Raw genomic sequence first — 21,701 nt, 5'->3', positions numbered from 1 at the left:
GTTTTTTTTATTATTTAAGGCACTTTCTCATAGTTGGTTTACTGTTCCGCCAAGCCCTACGCCACTAAATAAGATGCCAAAACCAAATGATTCACATCGTTCATTGATGAGACAACAATCTAATAACCAAATGAACCAGCAATGAAGTTGAAAAGTCCACATTTAAAACAATTCTTTTCAATTTATAAAATCATTTCATTTCATTTATTTATTTTTATTTAAATTAAGAACATTAAAGAGTATCCAATTCATTCTCAATATATTGCAAAATATACATAACAGATTAATAAAATAGGAACGAGAAAAAAAAGTCGTATAAAATGAACATGCATATTACAATTTATTTGGATATTGCCTTCCTAAGAGAAATCCCACTGTCATGAAATATATCAACATCCTTGGCGATACGATTGAATAACACGATTACTTCACCTACCGGCATAGTCGCAGTAGGTAGAACAACCTGTGTTGTCTTTGTCGAAGATAATTATCAGGGACAAATAGACTGAATTCGTTCAGAATATCGAAATTATGTATGCGCCCACCGATCAGTTGAAGAAAGTAAGCACGCAAATAAATATCACTTCTCCTCGACAATGATTGGTTTTCCAGCATTTCTAGTAAGAAATCAGTCGGGAAAAGCCACGGATAATATCCATACTCCCTGAGACACAGATAACGCAGATTTTCTTTCTGCACCCTCTCTACGATTAAGGAATACGTGGTTCCATTTGGCAACCAAATGATGGAACTAAATTCCAAATGACTTCTCACCAAGGAATTATGCAATGTTTTGAGAACATGAATATTTGAAAAAATCTTGGCATTTCTAAGAACAAATCCAAGCATTTAAATAATATTATATGTAGATTAAATGATAGCTTAGCGTCAAACAGCACCCTGAGATCCCTGGACGTCGACGCTCGTTCAAGCTTTACTCCATCCATGACAGAAATAAATTGTTTTGGACGCTCTTGTGTATGACATTTTCAGCAATTCATACCATTGCAGTTGACCATGGAGACATAATTGTGTGTAGTAATATCATATACTCGAACTGCCCTGCTAAGGCTAAAAGTCGTATCCGCTAAATTGACAATTTGACAGGATATTCCAGTTTTATGCTTTGCCAATCTGAATTCTTTTGTTCTTTATTTATAAATTTAAAAACACTTTTTACTAATTTTTGTAGTGTACATGGGGGCTCGATTTCTAAACGTCTGTGCGCTATGTAGCTGCAAGGCGTGTGTAATCTAGCTCTTATATAATTATAAAAATTCAACCTGAATGGAAATGGGGAACTAGAATCCCAACTGCCTATGCGCTCTGTAACTGCAAGGCATGTTGGGATGCTAATTGTACAGCGCCCTTTAGGTGATTTACACAAAATTGGCACTATGTAAATTATCCTAAATAAACAAAAACAAACCTACATATAGCAGACTAAAGGGAAAAAAATATATACAAATTTTCTTCAAGATCTTCAAGAAAAAAGGGAAAATTTTAGAACATTTTAATAAGTTGCCTAAAATATGTCAATAGAATGCAGCTCTTATGCAAAATCTTTAAAAAATTGAGCAATTATAGAAATTTCTCAAATTTTCTCAGTCAAAACATAGATTTATTTATTTTATTTTATAAGGTAATTCAACAAAGATACATACTAGAAAATGTTTAGTTATTCGTCGATACAATTGAAAGAGAGATCAATCTGGGAAAGGCAATCAAGTTGAGTCAGGATTCAAATTTTGGTTCAGCAACGTTCGTGAATATTGTTTTTTTAAACCTCTGCTTAATCTATCAACCGGTTGTTATCAAAAGTTAGTTGTCTCATGGTGATCACAATAAACTAATTCCACCACACCTAGAATGAAATAAGGAAACTTGAGGCCAAAACACTAAGCATTTAATTTGAATAATTTATGATGACCCTATATGACACTTGGGTGTGTTTCTTTTTAATAATTAATAATTTCCACATTATATAAAAAAACGGGAATTTTTCATAATGCCTCAGACCTGCATATTTATAAAAAATAATTTTATGTTTTATGACAAGAGAACACAAATAAAATACTCAAGAGTAATAAATAGAAAATTTTGTTTATTTTTGGTATGAGTACATAATTTATAATTCCATCTATGTAATACAAATTGAACCACAGATTTCTTAATAAAATTAATGGATATTTTGTTTTTACGATGAAAAAGGTTTAACAATAACATTTTTTTAAATTATGAGAATCAAGGATGCCTGTATTTATCAAGAATAATTAAAATAAATGTACTTAAAAACAACAAGAAAACATTTTTATGTACATTATGATGTATGTTCATTAAATTAATTCAAGACACTTTTTTTTATTTATTTTTCATGAATGCTTTTTGTCTTTTTTATATGACTTTTTTTATTCTTGTATCTACTTTTACATTGAAATAATCATAAAATGAGAACAATAATAATTGTGGATTTATACAATAGGGAATGTTCAGTAAATAATTACGCTAAAGAAATCATGAATTATATTTCAAATAAACTATGCGCTATATTGATGGTGATCTGTCAATTTGTACTATGTAGGTATATTTTACAGAAGTTGGTAAAATTTTTTATTAGCAACAATATTTTTATCCTTGTGAAAACATTTTAAATAAGGCAGCGTACATTATTTCATAATAATTACAGTTAAAAAATAGAACATATTGGACAGATCATCATCTATATAATATTGTACATGCCAATAAAAGCAATACTCTTTTCTTGTACGGGGGAGAAAATTTATGACCCACATTCACTTTTTAGATCAATTGAAACAGAAAATCATAATGATACAAAATATTTTAATGATATTACAACCCCCACCAAAATTCAAGAGTATAATTTTATTTAAAATGTATGGCTGTTTATAGAAAGTAGTCACATTTTTTTTACACCATGCATATTCTTACATTGCTAATGTATCGGGATATTTTTTAATTTATGTAATGTAAAATAAAAATAGTTTTTTCAAATGTGTAGGGTACTTAAAATTCATCACAAACAATTTTTAAAAAAACAACGATTAAAAATTATCTATCACCTTTAAAAACAAACTTTGAAAATTGTTAAAAATCAATAAAACTGCACGTACTTATGAAAAGTTTATGTCGAATATTTGAACTAATATTATAAAACATGTAACACGTCTATTTTTTTATTAAAAAAAACATTCAAGTGGAATCTTATATTTTGAAAATATGCAACATTAATGGGATATTCTTTTTTTATAATAATATTTATAACACGAAATACAAAAAATAATAATTACATAAATCATATTGAATTACATTACATACTTCAATACCAAGACGGTTGGTTTGTATTCCTTATTTACATTTCTGGAGACGTATCTCCGCTAACAATTTTAGTAACTACGTTTACTTGGTTTGTAGGTAAAATTATCTCAGTACTACAAATGTGCCGCAGCTGCAAGATCTATTAAGGCGAGTTAAAGCAAAGACAAAGTGGATTGGTTAAGTCTTGAAATACGAGGTGATACATAATATTGTAAAGCGAATACAAGTCTTGTCTTGCTTCGGTTGAAATCTTGAGCGACAATCATAATACATACGAGTACATTTCAAAATAAACTTAATTGTGTATGCATTATATATTAATTTCAACTCCAGTCAAATATTGTTCGCATTCGTTTAGTTGTCATGTATACAACTCTCACTAGTAATTTGTCTATCCAAAGCCATTGTCCCACTAAACTATAATTACATAAATCTTTATAGCTACACAACCCCAAATATTCAAAATGTCCATCAAAACATAATTACAAATATGTAGAGCCATTTGCTTTTTTTTTTATTTACCTACATAAAAACTATATTGATTAAGGTACAGTGTTTTAAAATTATCTAGTTTAGACACAATAAACTAATTGTTTACATCACTCTGAAATATTTTCGTACCTCCATAAAACTCATTAATATGCCCTCCGCACTCCGGTTAAAACATTTTCGATTATGTTGATATAACATAAAAACAACCAAGATATTCATAAATATAATTCTAAAATATATTTTGTGATAAAAATAAATGTGTGGCGATACAAACAATAATTACTGCGTTATATGAAAAGCATCAACACGGATGCTTTAAGGATCAAATGCAAATACATGCGGGTCTAATGGCTAAGACACTTGACTCACACACGGAAGGTTTCGGGTTCGATTCCCAGTGAGAACACAATTTTTTTATGTGATTTTTCTCAAACCTGGGTGTTCTGTTCACCTAATTCACCACTGTAATAAGGCTTCCTGGCGGCCTGTTATGGTGCAATTTTTCTAAAATATGAATTACATATTAGGGTATAGAGGCATTAACCAGGTGAAATTCCACAAATCTACAGAAGTGTTAAGTTGTGTTACTTAAACAGGAATGAGAGTAGTAAAAAAGCAAAAAGAATACAATATATTTATGTACTTTAAAAATAATATTACTATCACTTTGTTTGTCCAAACAGAGCTTCGTTATTGTTATTGTTAAGGTATCCAATATATTATTACTGGATTCAATTTTTTTATATTTTTTTTATTATATACGGTCGTTTCATCTTACTAAGACATTATCAAACTAATAATGTCCAAATAAGATGAAATGCGCCACACTGTATACTCCCGTATATTATAAAAATAAATGTTTAATTGAATCCAGTAATTATACTATAATTTTCGGATACTTTACCAATAATTTAAATGGAGTTCTACCAGCTAACTGCATTCGCAGAAAATATAAAAATACAGAGTTTAATATTAAAATATTAAACTCTGTAAATCTAGTTTTTTTTCTCTGTGGACAATATACATAAATAACAATATTTTAAGTTTAATATTTAGTTGATTGCACCGTGATGTTTATGCTTTTATGCAAGTGACTATTGATTTTCTTCAAAAATCTTATTCAATGGATTCGCAGCTATGTGAAATGCCGCTAATTGATGCAAGTGCATTTAATAACAAAACAATTTGTTTCTCTTTGTGCAAAATTACTAAAAAAAATCATTACCCCTTGCCACGGTGTAAAGTTTATGGGCCTTGACATAGGGACACTTGTGTTCTGAAACTGGTCAACATACATTATTATTACTATATCCAGTGATTGAAACAAGGTCAAACATATACGTGATTTAATATGGAATATTGCAAAATTAACAAATCACTGTCTGTTCATTATTACTAGAATTTCCAAATAAATGAACCAGCCGCGTGATATCCGACAGAGAATAGCCCATTTCACATGTATCATCCAAATCCATAAGGCACGGAAAAATTAGAGTGGATTGACATTTATTATATTCTTTGGTATTTATTTAAAATTTATTCAGCGCTGATACTCAGGTAAAAATCTTGCAAAAAGAAATTGAGTGGAGATTAGTCGGGTTGTACTGGTTATTGTGTTTGCCTGGCATCAAATAAATAAATAGAATAAGAAAATCATAAATATCAATATTAATACAATAAATATCAATCCACTAGATATTATTTTATTGAACCATGTGGATTTTTTCCATGGTGTGAAATGGGCTAATCACGTGATATGACTTGTGGTTCGCACGTGTACAGCAGTCCAGTCTCCGTGAATGTACTTTAAAATATTAATCAAATTTGATGATAGTTGACCATAGAATAGCCGTGCGAGTTCCATTAAGCAGAAATTCCGGAGAATTAGTGTGCAGAATAAATAAGGGTTAAAGCAGTTCTGGAGGGGTGACCCAGCCGCTGGCGCGCAGGTAGCGGCCCACCACAGCCTCCGGAGAGGGGTCGGGGGGAGGGGAGGATGCCCGAGGGGCAGAGCGCTGGCCCTTCAGCAGGATGGTCTTCATGGTGATGTACTGGAGAGGCGGCATGTTGAGGGACGAGCAAAGCTGAAGAAAATAACATAATATTGTATTAATATTTAAATCATCAACCATAGAATTAAGAATAGTCCAGAAACCACATACGAGCATCAAACAGAAGGCGACTAAACCACTCATAAATGAGTAGTTTTACGTTTTGACCCATTAGTTTCTTGGTAGACATCGCTCGGTACGCAACTCCTGATTTGGATTCAATTATGCTGTGTTGTGTCCTTTTAAAGTATAGAAATACTACTAGGATCTTAAAAAAACAGGATGGGATCACATTTCATGTGTAATTAGCAAATGAATGTGTAAGTAGCAAATACATTACTTAAAAATTGAATTATTTTTCCATCTGTCAGATTGTCGAAGAAATCAAAATGAACATTTCGTTAGTGTTGCCAGGGTAGTAATTTTTTTTACCCTACTTTGCTCATCTAATGAGGGAACTAATGAAAATTGGATCTCGGATTAAACAACTCTGAGGTGGACATTTGACCGACATTATCTTTAAAACATCAAATATTTAACATGATATAAAAATATCCATTTTATGTAAAATAAAATTTGTTTTATATTTTAAGTTTAAAGTTCATTCATCCAATTACTCTTATTAAATGACCCTTTACTTGCTCTGTTGTTTCAAATCAATATTTTCGCTTGCACAATAAAATTTTAGAGAAATTAACAGATTGCTTTTTTTTACATTACATTTGTGTTATGATTATATTGTTTTCTATCGTGCAACATTATGCGGCGACATCGCGAATGCGCGCGGCGAAAGTAGGGTATAGTGGGGGGATTTTCGGACACAGTCCGATGTATTCAAATATGATTCTACGCTCCTTCTGGACTATTCTTAATTCTATGGCATCAACTTTATGGTCAAACATTTTACTAAATGTTATTAAGTGACGAAGAGACGGGTACGTCTCGAAACCGGTAGACATAGAAAAGTCGGTAAGTGGTTATATACAAACATGAATTATGGTTTAGTAAAATAACATTAATCTATTTTTAATTCCAAATTTTCAATAATTGGATTGATATGTTTGGAATGTCCGAAAATTTAATTTTAAAAAAGGAATTGATAAGCACATGAACAGTTTAAAAAAGGCCTTATTATCATATATAAGCTGTCACCACATCATGTTCCCAATTTGTTAGATTCCAAAAGTTTGTAATCCACCCGAAATCTATTTTTTTTAAATGAGGGTCAGTGTATATATACACAAAAATATAAACAAAAGAAATAAATAAACATAATATTTATATCTCATACGAATGTTTGCATGTGTTGAGGGTAATGTAATATTTGGTAAATATAAGATGCTGCTAGTCAGAGAATAATGTGTCTATTTATTATATGCCAGTAGATAGCACCAAACTTCCCACAGTAAATTAATGCAAGTGTATGAAATTTGGTATCTCTTTACCTGTTGCTCCGTGTTGGAGAGAAGGTGAGAGTTAGCGCTGCATAAGTTGCTGCTGATGCTGGAGCATGATCGCCTTCTGCAACATCCACATACGGTACTTACGTCCCGTGTGTACCTTGGGCTGATGGAACTTGAGCCGCTTTCTCCTTCTCTGGAAAGTCAGTGTAAGAACAATGTACTTGCAATCACTAATTAAATTCAAATCAATTAAAAGATCTAAATATTGTCATGAATTCATTCTGTCCGATCAATCCATTAGCCTTTAAATGAAGTATACACTGATCTATTTGCAATCAAATTTACTAATTACTTCTGAAACTACAATTTTCATTCGATCAGTGTGAAGTCTGCACAATTAGATTACTACATAATATATTCTTTCGCACATTACAACTTCTAATTAATTTCTGTTTTCGTACTTTTATTTGAATAAGAACGGTTAAATGTATTAAATTATTTTTACTCGCATGATTCTTCTCTTGTGATAATCTGTATATATTTATATTCTAAAGAAAAATCATTTTATTTTCAATTTAAAGTAAGAATAGTAGTGAGACTTGTATTTACAACTTTAAATCATCACAATAAAAAATTGCCATCAAGGGCACATTGACGGAATTTAATTTATTTCATAATCATTGCTGCTATTTACTTATTTTGACAACTAAGTTTACTTGAACCATTCCATACGGGGGTTGATTGATACGATCCACCCCTGACCTGCTTTGAGTTGGCCAATCAGATGATGTGCATGCATTATAAAGACTAATACGCAGAGATCCGTATGCAGAGACAAAACTTAAGGTGAGGAAAGTACATTCTAACTTCAAATGCAGAAAATAGCCCGAAAGTGAAGACAATAGAATGTACTTTCCTCACCTTAAGGTTTGTCTTTGCATACGGGTATAAAAGTATCAAGCGACGAATTTTAACCTGCAATGGTTTATTTAAATCAGGCTGTTGACTACCATAAAATTGTTGTTCAGTGATAGAAGGATGAAGGAAAGATGGACAATAGCACACAAGGCGACGGTGTCAATGGCTGATATTCACGAAGCTGGGTTCCAATTGGTTGAACACTCCCCATATTCATCTGATTTAGCCCCCAGTGACTACCGGCTATTCTCAAAACTCAAGGAACACTTGCGTGGAATGAAATGAAATGACAATGAGGTCATGTGGTGTGTAGATGAATGGTTAGCAGGGGTCGGACAAATGTTCTACCAGGAAGCTATAGAAATGTTGGAGAACTGTTGGAAGAAGTGCATACAATCTAGGGAGACTATGTTGAAAAATATTACATAGGTCAAGGGTGGATCATATCAACCAACCCTCATATTTTATTTAGTTACTGTTGTATAACGGCTAGAAGACAAAACGTGTATATAGATAATAAAAAGTTAAGTTCATTTGTAATACTAACCTTTTTCTTTGGTTTGGAAGGTGTGTTGGACTGAGATCTCGTGGACTGGGTGTCGCTTGAGCTGTGCATCCACTGCTACCCTAACACAATTCTTTAATGTTACAACAGGAATTCTCACATTTAAATACACATGTACATTAGCAGGGGAATAATATAATTTATCAAAAAATTTAAATAATTTATTTACTTGAGAAACAAAAAAAGCAATGTTGAACAAAGTTTTGATTGACATTTCGAATAGCAATTTTACTATTGCTTATCTGAGAAAAAAGTATTGTAAGTTTAAATAAAGCACTAGTAATATTATTTTTTTTATTGAAATGCTACATCTGGCACTCAGAACGTTTAATGAATCTTATATATATATTATATTATAGAGTACTAAAACCGCAAATGTATGTTTCTAAAATTCACTGACAGATGTTTTATTACAATTTGATATAAATCACAAATTTCACCGTTATTATATCCCTGACCACACCCGATAGTGCATAGGGAGCTGCATTGTTACACTACATGCAGCGCATATCGATCATCTGTTACACGGAGGTAAGGCGAATCAGCCTTATGCTTCAAGTGCCAGTCCGGGAACAAGAAATATCGCAATGTAGAACCACCTTTCTAATCAATATTTCATGTCGACCTTCCCAGTAATCAAACACGGGACCTCAAGCATGGTAGTCAAAATGGACATATCTTCACTCAAAGAGGAAGTTCAGTGCTATGGGAAATTTTATATTAAAAATATTTTCTTATGCGTGGTAAATATTAGAACATTAAGTAGATTGTAGAAGTTTCTTGAAAACGCATGAAAAAAATAAAATATTTTGATAAAAAATAGCTACGTTGAATGACGTCGCTAGTTTTTCCGAAACAACCAATTATAGTGTTGTGATAGATTTCCAATTTATGAAAAGCCAATTCACCATTCAGTAGAACTCACCGAAGAGAACTTGTAATGTCACACGTGGAGTAATTTAAAAATTTCACATTTGAAAAAATCACAGTGCCGATAATACGACTTAAAAACTTTTTTTTTAAATTTAGGCTGTTTGATTTAGGCTTAGTCTTTTAACGAATATATATTTTTTTAAAAACCACTGAACATCCTCGTTTCCTCATTCACGATTTTTACCTGAACTACTAGGATTCTGGTTCTATTTCATACAACTGCATTTTTAATCCGCCCGGACACAAATTGAATAGGTAAAATTTCATAAGATGCAAATTACACGTGTTTGTTATTTTTTTTAATAACGGAAGCTTATGAGCAGTTTGCTTACATAATATTTTTTAACATATGGTAAATAAAAGTTTAGTTTACGTATTTAAAGGGTATTTGTACTGAAACTATTTTGGATCCACCACCATTCTAGCTAACTATAGGGAGGAACAATTTTTAAATCTATTAGTATTTCTAAAGCGTAAAGGCTAAAGCTTCAAGCGTTTGTGTCCATGATAAGCAAAATAAGTCATAAATGAATGGAAGATGGTGAATGAAAAGACAAAATATAGAGAAATCAAATTGATGTACCAAAAGTATGTAGGTTGGTTGGGGAATGAAATTTGCTAAATATTAGCATGCGGGATACTATAAAACAGATGAGGTATGAACTTTAAAAGAAAAGTAAACATGGCGCAATAGAGAAACTCACAAATTTAAAGGAGTTTATGAAAAAACTGTAAATTTTTAATCATTGATTGATTAAGAAATATGCAGTCATCATGTGGTTCTTAACGTTGATCAAAAATGTATAATTTAAATTTGATGTTTCTCTATTGACTGATAAAACTGGTACAACTAGCCATAACTCTGAGCAATAAAATAATTTCATTTGATGACATTTTGAATGTGTCCAATGTTTGTAAACAAGGGTAGATCTCACTCCCTAGGGAGTTTTTGAAGGGGAATTAAAAGTGGCAACTTTACACACTGTATAACATTCACCATTCTGCCTATGCTTAAATATCCTAATTTCATTAACTCTTCCATCTGTTTTGAAGTAAAAGAACTGAATTTTATATTGATGTGGGTGAGATTCGTCGGGCTGTATTATCACACCTACTAGACAATGCCTGAAAATATTACCCGATTTTTATACTTTTTTAACCAGTTAGTTTAATCAACAATATTTTGAGCATGTACAAATCTTTGTAGAAATAACTCTACGGAGTAAAATCCAGCCATGTCTAAATACATTTGGACATACTCAGAATACATTATATTTTTATCCAGTATATATTTTGTAGTACAGTTTTTTTTCAATTTTTCATGGGTCTAGCGTTCCTTTATTTTTATTTTTTTTCATTTTTATTACTTGGGTCTTCCTTCATAAAATGTATATATCACAATACGGCCTAATTTTTTAAACCCCCCAGGGAGTAAAAAAAAATAAAGCCACTGCGGAAGAATATTTTTGATTTAACTAACTAGTAAAAAAGAAGTTTAATAGATGAAATAATTTTGATGAATCTCACTGGTAAAGTAAAGTCAATAAAGTCTTCAGTGTTTTACTTTAAAACATTAAAAGATAGGTGGATTGAAGAAATATGGATGTTTAAACATAGCCAAAATGGTGAATGTTACACAGTGCGTAAAATGGCAACATAGACCAGTAAATGCCTAGACTCTAGCCATATCCCTTCTTAAAAATGTTCTCTGTATCTGTTGTGATACATGTCAGTTTTTTCTCGTGATGGCTAGTTGCGCGAGTTGGCGTGTGTTAGCGTTTGCGTGTACCGCCATGCGCTGCGCGAGCGTCACCGTGGCAGGGCGCGCGGCTGCGTGGCGCTCGAAGTGCGCGCACTCCTCCCCGTGCGTGAGCCCGTGGCGCCGGTAGCGCGCCAGCTCGGCCAGCCGCGCGCGCAGTTCGCGCTCGCGCCACAGCGCCCCCGCCACAGCTGCGTGCTCCGCGCGCGACGAGAAGCGCGTGAACGGCCGGAGGCGGTCGGTGAAGTCTCTGAAGTCATGACAGAAAAATCATATAATATTTTGTTTATGGGTATAATTGAGTTGATAAATATCAAACGCCATTATGTCCACCCAATTTTTTTTTAAAATTTGTTTAACAAAGTGTAGTGAAAAAAAAAAGATCATTTTACTACTATTTCAATTTCAACATGTCCTCATTATTACAATGAAAACACTGTCAAAAAACTCGTTTTCAATTCAGAAGCTAGTATGTCGACATGGACAATGTGGTGGCCTACCCGGCGTAAATAGGAGGCCTGGGAGCCTGGCAAACCGAGAAGGCACTGACCGCTATGTCAACCTCAATAGCCTTTACAACAGGGCGTGTTAATGCAGAGAGGCGATCGCAGTCAAGGTGGCAACCAGCAAGGAAGAGCGACGACCAGAGCGGGGAGGGCATCAAAAAGAAACACACAGCTCGAGCGTATGTTTATTACAAAAAGTACACACTATCAGGCGTCGCGGATCTACTGCCTGTTGCCCAAGTATGCGGCCACCGTCAAAGAGAGGGGGTAAGGGAGACCGCTCGCTCGGCTCCCCCTACTCTTACTCTACCCGACAACATAAATAGTGACGTTCGCCCGCGCACGGGTTTTGACGGCAGTAGACCGCGCGGCGCGCAACATACAAAACCACAATGAACATAATATAATAAACATACACAAAATACATAAAATCAACATGAAAATATCCTATTCTCTATTTCCCCCGGTATGGCCAAGGCCGAACCTGAAAGTGGACCATAGGGTCCAGTATAGACTATTAAATATTTGACATAAAATAAAGTCCAAAACAAAAATAATTTATACAATATAAATAGCGGCTTCCATCGTCTCTAGCGCGTCCAGAACAGCAAGTAAGAAAACATTTTTTGAATCCAATTTCCAGTAGCACTGAACTTCCTCATCATGTCTTTAATTGTGTGGATAGAAAATATATACTAGAACATTTCTGCATACTTAACTCAAAAATTGCAATTTTGAATTTCTGCCATTATACTATACTAAGGGGAATATGAAACTCTAGATATTTGGCTTATGATATGTTACAACAGTTTAAGTAACAGAAGGGGTGTGTTTAAAACTAAGCATTTCTTTCGATTACTGTGCATATTACCGACATTCCTGAAATTACCATATATACTGTTCCACATTCCTGTTGGATGGTTATGCCTGTTGGAAGAACTACTCCTATGTTGAACAATATTAAGACGGGCATTATGGTGCAAAGATACACATAGTGCTCTTTTCACCATGTGTTAAATAAATCAATTAAATAATTGGGACACATCTTAAAAACAAATATTTCGCATCCACCCTGCCAGGAATCGAACCCGGGACCTCAAGCATGGTAGGCGAATGCACCAACAGCTACATTTCACTGGTCTCTATATCCATTTGATCTTCTTTTTCAAGATTTATACCTAAAAGTAGCCATCGAGCGGAAAACACTCGTCCAGAATTCTAATTCTATTTCACACACAGAACTGTATTCTTCATCCACCCGGACTCAGAATAATATATCTGTTGAATGATGGCTAAATATGATATGTTGTCTTTTAAGCATATTGATTTATATTATGGCACCGGATTTTATGTAAACTGCTACGGTGAAAAAAAAATCCTACATAAACAAATGTTAAAAAAAATAAATAAAATCCTACATAAACAAATGTTAAAAAAAATGAAAAAAAATCCTACATAAACAAATGTTAAGAAAATTAAAAAAAACCTACATAAACAAATGTTAAAAAAAATAAAAAAAAATCCTACATAAACAAATGTAAAAAAATGAAAAAAATCCTACATAAACAAATGTTTAAAAAAATGAAAAAAAATCCTACATAAACAAATGTTAAAAAAATGAAAAAAAATCCTACATAAACAAATGTTCGATGCATCTAAGGATACTAGAATTAGGCTTGTAAATTAAAATTTTGATTGAGCACATCAAAGCTCGCCCTCAAAGTGTATAAAAAATGACATATAATATGTTTTGCCATCTTTCAACAGATATACATATTTTAACGAGTAAAAATACTTACTTTTTTTCTTTCACCATTTTGGCCATAATTTTTCCTCTATTTTTAAGATTTGTGTAGAAGGTAGAGACGAGTTGATAATCACGAACTAGCCTCTTTCTTCTCGTTCTTTCTCTTAGTCTTCTTGTATACATATCCACTTGGGATAATTTTAGAGCTAGAAACAATAATGTTACGTAATCAGACGTCAAAAAAAAAATTGTCAATCCAACTGAATGGATGCTTTTCAAATTAAAAATTAGTTTTATCCAACAAATAATTATTTTTTAAAGAAATGCATGGCGTTATGCTAAAAAACTTATAGGTAAAAGCTCAGCAAATTTTATTTTTTTATAAATAAATATGTATTAAATTTTATGCGCGTAATTGAATGAAATCATTTTGTTGATGAATTAATATTTGATATTTACCTATATCAAGGTCATCATCTTCTGGATTTAATGACAGGGATGAAACTATTTGTTCAGCTTCATGATCATGCTCCTGTTAACAAAACAAAATATATAAAATCGTATGAAAATCGCAAAACGTTACCACCACCAGATCTAATGGCATTCAGCGCCCATCACATGCTGAAAAAGGACGGGAATATACAAATTTGTAAATTAGTACGAGCATATTATTCTCCCCTCCCTTGAAAGCAAGTGTCTGGATCTTTGTGTCAACCTCAGAGAAATGACGCGCCACCGCTATAGAGCCAGCCATATGGACAAAAATTATTCTAGGTTTGTCGATTACAAAGTTAGATATAGTTTACAGAAAAATAATGAACCGTAGTTACTCAGATTGAGAATTGCAAGCACAGCGACGAAACTGTCTGTTACACGCCAGTTGTTAAGACAAAAATTTGCAACGCTTTTGTTCTATGCAATAGAGCGAAATGGCATCTCTATAGCTGTAGCATGTTATTATTACTCAGAGGTACCACTGAATAGATTAATTGACATAATTTATTTTGTTTGTATTTTTCACTTCAAATAATCACCGCATTTGTCTACCAGGCAAGAAGTTACAGGTTTGATTCCTGACATGGTTGACATGAAATATTTATTTTAAAAAAGTTCTTTTACACTAAAATATTTCTTAGTCCCTGGACTGGCACCCGAAGCGTAAGACTGATCATCTTACCTTCACGTGATAAAAAAATTATTATAAGCTTCGGTTGGTGCACCTATGCAGTGCCCTATGCACAATTATGTGCAGAAAGGGAATATTTCATGAAAATTAAGGATAAATTCAAAATTTTTATACTAAAAATTTTCTTCTTATATTTAGTATTTCAAGGTAATGTTGGGTAATATTTCTTAACACACCGGAATTTATGAGGAAATAACTGAGATAATATTAAGTGACATCAGAGCAATTGGCCTGACGAACTGGAGAAGAGCCGCAGGGTTCAGGGAGGAATGGAAAGAGATTCTGGAGGAAGCCAGGGCCCAAAACGGGCTGTAGCGCCACTGATGATGATGAATATTAAGATATAAAACATGAAACGTTAGTGAAATTTCTTGGTAAATTTATTTATAAAATACGCAATTTCTGATTTTTGTGGGAAAATAGCAAAATAATTGGTTTTTGAAACAAAACCTTGGTCAATAACTATCTGAAACCGGCCATTATTATAATAAATTAAGTAATTTAATACAAAAAAATGTATAGTGAAAAAATGTCTAATGATTGTACTTCAAATTTTAGTGACAGAATATGATTTTACTTTTCTAGATGTTTAAAAAAAAACAAAATGTTTTATGAAACATAACAATGAGGTCCATTGTTGCATAGTTAAAGCACATGGGGTCCTTGCATTATTTTGTTTATGTAGAATTTACGGAAGTAATGAATCACACTGTTCATACATGGTTGAAAGAGTAATGAACTATGATGTCATGCCTTGTATGTAATAAGTGTTTGTTGAAAAAATAATCAAACAAATTGAAAGTATTTTTTTATATGGGTCAATAAGGCAGTGAAAAATATTTCCTAACAGAACTGAGAAAACTTTTAATTGCAAAATACAAATCAAAAATAGTACATTTAAATACTATTGTGTTGTGTTGTGTAGTGGTGCTTTAAGACGCATATTACTTTTATGTATTTTCTACATCTTCTGTCCTCCACTGCTGGATATAGGCCTCTTCCATATCCTTCCATTTCTTTCGGTCGGTTGATGCTTGCAGCCAATTTTTACCCCCCACAGCGGCTATGTCGTGGGACCATCTTTTTTTAAGTCTTCCAACGCCTCTCTTAGTCTCCCAAGAATCCCATCTAAAAATTTTAGGGGTCCATCTTATGGGGTCTTGTCTGTGCATGTCCTGCCCATTGCCACTTCGGTCTTGCTACGCGATCCATGATATCCGCTATTCTGGTTCTGTTCCTAATTTCTTATTCTGTCTCTTAGGCTTATACCAAGCATGGATCTTTTCATGAATCGCTGTGCATTTGAGCTTTTCTAAATTATTTTTGTAAGGACCATGGTCTCTAATGCGTATGTAGTCGCTGGCAGTATAAATTATTCCTTTTCAAGTCGGTGTGTATGTCTATGTATTTTGGATGGACAGAATTATATTGCTCCAGTGTGGTGTGTCGTCACAGACATACAGCCCTGATCCAACTATTCAAGTCTGCAGCAGATTGGTAGAAGGGGCGGTGCGGTTATGGCGCGTCACAACACACCACAACAATACGGTTCTAAAAGTGCTTTGCCTTAACGCATGGAGTCACCCTCGTTCAAATGTGAAATGCAAAATTACCACTGCCGATTTTGATTTCGATCATTTTCTGAATTTAATAGCTTTTTTAAAAAAAAATATGTGTTTGTACACATTTAGGATTAGGCTTGTTAACTCTTACAACCCACCCGCTGGGTCAAAAAAATACGTTCATGGCGGTGGGTGGTCAGATTAGACCCAGTTTTAAATCATAAATTATGGCCATTTTTTGTGTTTTTTTTTTAAATCATTTAATCTCAAAAAATTTCTTTGGATTTGTGTGCGATTTTTCATGATTTTGTTAACTAAAATGACATAAAAAAAAAAACTTTTTACATAATTTATACTTTTACATTGTTTGTATTCTTTTTTTATACAGAATAATGTTCCCTCACTGGGGGGGGTGTCCCATGCCGAGGGAAACATTTTACAAAATGTGAAACATGCCGAAGAGCTATTTGTTAGCTATTTAACAAAGTTAACATAATAATAACAAAAAAAAAACGTAATTAATCCAATGAACCTAATTATCATTAACATAATAAACAATAAAAAACTAAAATAATCATAAAAAACATAACTAATTTATAAAGACTAATGGAACAAATTTCATAAACAGTACACACATTTGGCTTGATCCACTCATCGATACGTGCGCAACCCACCTCCACTATCCATTTCTTAATAGCAATTTTATATTGTGAGAACTTACTAATTGATACTTAACAAAACTAATGGGTGTAATCGGACCTCCGCTGGGTATAAGTTAAGAAAAAAATTACACGTTGAACTTAAAATGAAGTCTTTCCGCTGTTCGTTTTGTCTATTTTTCCAAAAACAGTCATGAACAGTGGTGTTTATGCTTTTAACATTTTTTAATTTTTAAATGCTTATTTATGTTTCAGCATATATACGGAAATTATGTTATCTTACTCTTTCAAAGTCATCTCTGTTTGGCATGTATCCTAGCTGGGCTGCTTCTTCGGGGGTGAGCGCCAGGGGGGGGAGTCTGGATACGGCCACTGGGCCAAGAGGGCCCGCGTCCTCTCCCTGCGGAGGAGGTGCGGGCTGAGAAGGGGGCTCCACTCCTCCCCAGGTTGCCCGCCCAATGCTGCCCTCGAGGTACCGACTGATATACTCATCTTTGGCTTCTGTAAATTTTGTGTATTTTAATAAAAATGAAGTTATTGTTTTTATAACCAGTTGAAAATGCCCCCAAAACTAAAATACACTGGAATAACACAGACAAAATTTTTAAAATATTTTTTTATATATTAATTTAATAACGCATTAGTAATACAATAATAATACTATTCATTATTGGAATGCCCCACATCGCCCTGTTCTTACTTGGAGAATAATATATATAGTCCTAGTGAATATTTTTTGTTAGAATTTTGATGTCATGGAAAAAATAAAGGCGCAATAAATAGTTTAAGATTTCTTTTTTTTTAATCCCCAATTGATTTTCTCTCTCTAACGCAATTTCGCTCTAACACTACTTAAAATTTGCGGAAACCCTCCTACAACTCGGCTTCTCATAACACATGTGTGTATATGATGTATGTATTTACATTTCAGAAAATTAAAATTTTGTAATATTGGAACTTTGAAATTGATCGACGGTTTTGACCATATGAGCATTTAGGACGTTCAAGATTTATTGACGGAAGACAAAATTGGCAAAGCAGATTTGCTGGAAACGGATTCAGACATTCAAATTAGAGTTGGGTAGGACATGATTTAAAAATGAGTGTATACTAAAATACTGAAATGTACCACCTCAAATGAGGTGAGTTGTGACATAATGCAAAAAGCGGATGAATGACTGCAATCTGGGAGCCGCAGTTGTGTATGACACACGGCATACACGCAAAAAGCAACGCAATGCGCAAACCCACACACCTCACGAAACACAAATGTCGCATACATTGTATTAAAATACACCCGTGTCATTCGGTCCTCTCGTCTGCTGAACGTATGTGTATTCGATATGTTAGATGCGTGAGACTCGAGTGGGACAAAGAGTTTGAGGTGAAATTATGATAAAAAAAACATTCGGAAAGTGAATATGATATTGTCATTCAATCTGAAAAACGTTTACGTTTAGTTGTATCACGCAGCGATGAGGAAAACAAATAATTAAATCAAGATTTAACAAATTGAAATAGTCATTTTGAACTGTTCAACATATAAATATAATATTTTTTATTAACAAAAAACTGCTTTGACTTTCTTTGGAACCTCCCTTCGCCCCTCCCTTTTTGAACTGGCTACGAGTCTCATAAAACACAGCATTTTACAGGAACCTATCTGCCGTGTTGTAGGAGGGTTACCTGTCCAAGGAAACCTATCCTGCCTATCCAGTATTGTTTTTTTTTTAAACTATTTTTGCACGGTACTGTGTGGAACGTATCGCCGTGAAGAGGTTCCAGTGTATTTACATATTGATAAGTGTATTGAATATTGCACGGAATGAAGACAGGATCAGGCCTAGTAGGTAAAAAAATGTGTTTTAATAGGATAAATATATAAAGTAAAATTATATTCAATGTTATTTAGGGCATGTTTTAAAATAATGTTAAATGTTACCTCGGCACAGGAGTGAGGAGACATTATTTTGAATTTTAAAAAAATAAATACCAAAATTATAAAAGAATAACTAAACCATAAGAACGCACATTTATTTTTGTTCAAAAAATTATATTCACCACACCTGACCTGCTTTTTTACACATTTCTTTTTTTCACACAATTTGAAAATCACAAATATTTATTTAACCATGTATAAGTCTTATCAGAACCTGGGGGGCAATTACAATCGGAAGTTAACAGAGTAATCTTTGACTATCTATAAAGTAAAATCGATATTTATGTACAAAAATGTATCTTCGTCGGTAACCTGGAATTGAACCAAGTTTAGAAAAAAAATATCATACACATATTCTATTTTTCATGGGATAAACTTAATTTTACTTTGTATATAAAATTGAAGATATATGTGAACTTCCCATTGTAATGCGGGCCCCGAAGAAACATCTCCTTTCTCTTCTTTGATCTCTCCTCTTTCCCTCTCCTTATATTCCCTTTTTCTCCATTGAAGACTAGTATTGATTTTAATTTTTTTATGTACACACATGTTACTAGTTCTATTTAGTATACATTTTATTTTATTTTTATTCTCGCATACATTTCGAAACTAAAATTATAAGAACACCTTTTATTTTATCAGTTGATTGAAAGATAAATAACAAAATACATAAGGAAAATCATTGGTTTGCAAGTCCAGATCTAAAGAGCCAGAAGACCTCTATAACAAATCTGGGTGAGCGGTTGGGGCTTTTTGATTTATTATTTTTAGAAAAATAAATATTTGCGTTTTATGATTTACCCAAATATTTCATTTTCAGGGCCATTTTCAACGAGTTGTAAATAACTCACTATTAGAAAATGGGTATCAAGTTGGGGCAGAGTGGGATTCGAATCACAGACCTTTGAGCCGTGAGTAGGAGGCACTAGCCACGAGAGCACACCCCATACAATAATACCTACAGAATTGAAAGTATTTTAAGATGAATAAAACCAAATTATCAAAATGTAACCTTATGATTGTTTCAGAAATTACCACAAAAAATATATAAATTTGAGAAATGCATATTAGATAGTTTTTTTTAATTTTATTGACATTTTCATAATGTGAAATTGTATTGAAAAATACCTTCAAATTGTATGTTTCCTAGCATGTACCTTTGTTGCTTATAAAATAAAATAAACTACTCGAGTTAGATTATCTTTAGCTTGCTTTTTAAAATTTGCTTCATACTTCTTTTTCTTTTCTTATTCACACTCTTTTGTTTTTGTTGACTTTTTAACTAACTTGATTTTCACAGGAATAACATGTATGGGCAAACCGAAGTAAATTTGTAATAAAGACCTACAAACAGGCATAGATTAGAATCTTGTTACTTTTTAATAGATGAAAGCATATCATAAAACGTTATAAAAGAATAATGTTTAAAAGAAACCATTTCGTCGGTGATACTGTAATACTGAGTGACCGGTTTTTTTTTTATGAAAATGTTTTATGAAATAAATTTGTTACAGGGACTAAAAGACATTAGTTTAAAATTATTGATGTTTTTACTCCAAATAATGATAGTTTTTCTGATCTAGCGATATTTTTGGTAAATTAAAATCGTCAGTAATATATTGATAGAATTCTTTTTAGGTTCCCCTGCCAAAAAAATCCATTGATAGTAACACGGTATTGCAGTATCAACAATGATATCTTATTAAACAATAAGCAAGTTTTTTTATAGTTCGGTGTACTAGTATCATATGGCGTAGTTTCTGAGACTTGTTTTATTCTTTGTTTTTAGTAAACGGGTGAATTTGAGTTGTTATGATCAATTTTTAAATTTATTATTATACCTTCTGGTGTCCGAGTTTCGATATGTTTTGAAATATCTTCCCAATTTCCAAAACCAAACTGTTCTATTGCATCCAAAAGCCGTACTTCTTCCTTTGCTGACCAGCTCCCTCGCCCTTGGAATATACCCACAGTTCCCGAATCCTGGTTAAATACAAAATGTTATAAATTCTTCTGAATGGGAAGAAAACCATATATTTTATCGTTGTAAACGAAATTCGATATAACATACCATAAACTGATAAGAGTGGTCATTTCTATGTGATCCAATTTCAGCTCCCGCCGAAAAACACTGAAACAAAAGCAGCTCAAGTTTGAAAACAATTCAAATATACCGCGAACAAAAAGCGACGCATGTCACTGACGTCACTACTTACCAGCAGACATATATCAAAATCAAGGCATTCCGAGCATCGGACTCGCAATCCAGATATTTCTTCTTGACAATAAGTACAGCAATATTTGGCGTACAAATCTATAACAAAACAATAAGATTAGCAACAAAAAATACTACATTTATAACAATCGCAGACCACCGGAGCGCCCGCTTACTCACCCGCCATGTTTGCCTCATAGACAATAAATGCCAATTTTTCTAGATTTGGGGCGTTTTCAGGCTTTGTTTCAAAGAAAGCCTCTTGAAAGCACTTCAAATGCCGTAAATTGTTTTTAAATACGTTATATTGATAAAACTCCATGTACACCCAAAAGTACTGTGTTATTGAATCCAATAACAATGAAAATATAATTGCTGAAACAACTTTTTAGCGGAGTTGCTACTTTAAAAAATAACCGATGTTTCATGT

General features: G+C 33.0%; 2 protein-coding genes across 5 annotated transcripts in view; one reads left to right on the top strand and one right to left on the bottom strand.

Annotated features, from left to right (window-relative positions):
- The window catches only part of LOC148277068 (cyclin-dependent kinase 20), a 12,126-nt gene extending 8,841 nt beyond the window's left edge, over window positions 1-3,285 (top strand). Inside the window, exon 5 of the mRNA XM_088233393.1 lies at window positions 20-3,285. Coding sequence (XP_088089519.1) covers window positions 20-145 — 126 coding nt within the window. The 3' untranslated portion in view covers window positions 146-3,285. The remainder of the gene's footprint in view (window positions 1-19) is intronic.
- On the bottom strand, window positions 2,085-21,701 carry Ada2b (Transcriptional adapter 2B). Of its 4 annotated transcripts, none has more exons than XM_088233389.1 (11): window positions 21,452-21,701; window positions 21,273-21,370; window positions 21,128-21,187; window positions 20,898-21,039; window positions 17,401-17,618; window positions 14,170-14,242; window positions 13,763-13,916; window positions 11,488-11,707; window positions 8,748-8,827; window positions 7,325-7,475; window positions 2,085-5,912 (listed from the first exon to the last, which is right to left on the bottom strand). In XM_088233389.1, exons 1-11 carry the CDS (start codon window positions 21,591-21,593, stop codon window positions 5,736-5,738), a joined length of 1,515 nt encoding a protein of 504 aa, XP_088089515.1. In that variant the 5' UTR covers window positions 21,594-21,701; the 3' UTR covers window positions 2,085-5,735. The 4 variants fall into 4 exon arrangements, with proteins under 4 accessions (XP_088089515.1, XP_088089516.1, XP_088089517.1 ...); XM_088233390.1 differs by having other exon boundaries at window positions 11,512-11,707; XM_088233391.1 differs by having other exon boundaries at window positions 5,775-5,912; window positions 8,748-8,822.

Source organism: Micrasema longulum, unplaced genomic scaffold (genome assembly GCF_059751315.1).
Source record: "Micrasema longulum isolate JH-2025_06_02 unplaced genomic scaffold, ASM5975131v1 h1tg001091l, whole genome shotgun sequence".
Taxonomy (NCBI): domain Eukaryota; kingdom Metazoa; phylum Arthropoda; class Insecta; order Trichoptera; family Brachycentridae; genus Micrasema; species Micrasema longulum.
Note: the sequence above shows the minus strand (reverse complement) of the source record. Positions and strands in the feature narration are given on the sequence as shown.

Excerpts from the sequence above, each read along its gene's own strand:
- Ada2b (XM_088233389.1), bottom strand. The coding sequence starts at position 21,593 with ATGGAGTTTTATCAATATAACGTATTTAAAAACAATTTACGGCATTTG. Across the intron at positions 21,040-21,127 it reads ACCACTCTTATCAGTTTATG|GATTCGGGAACTGTGGGTAT; the intron begins GTATGTTATATC and ends GTATTTAACCAG. Across the intron at positions 8,828-11,487 it reads CGCTCGCGCAGCGCATGGCG|GGTAGCAGTGGATGCACAGC; the intron begins GTACACGCAAAC and ends GAATTGTGTTAG.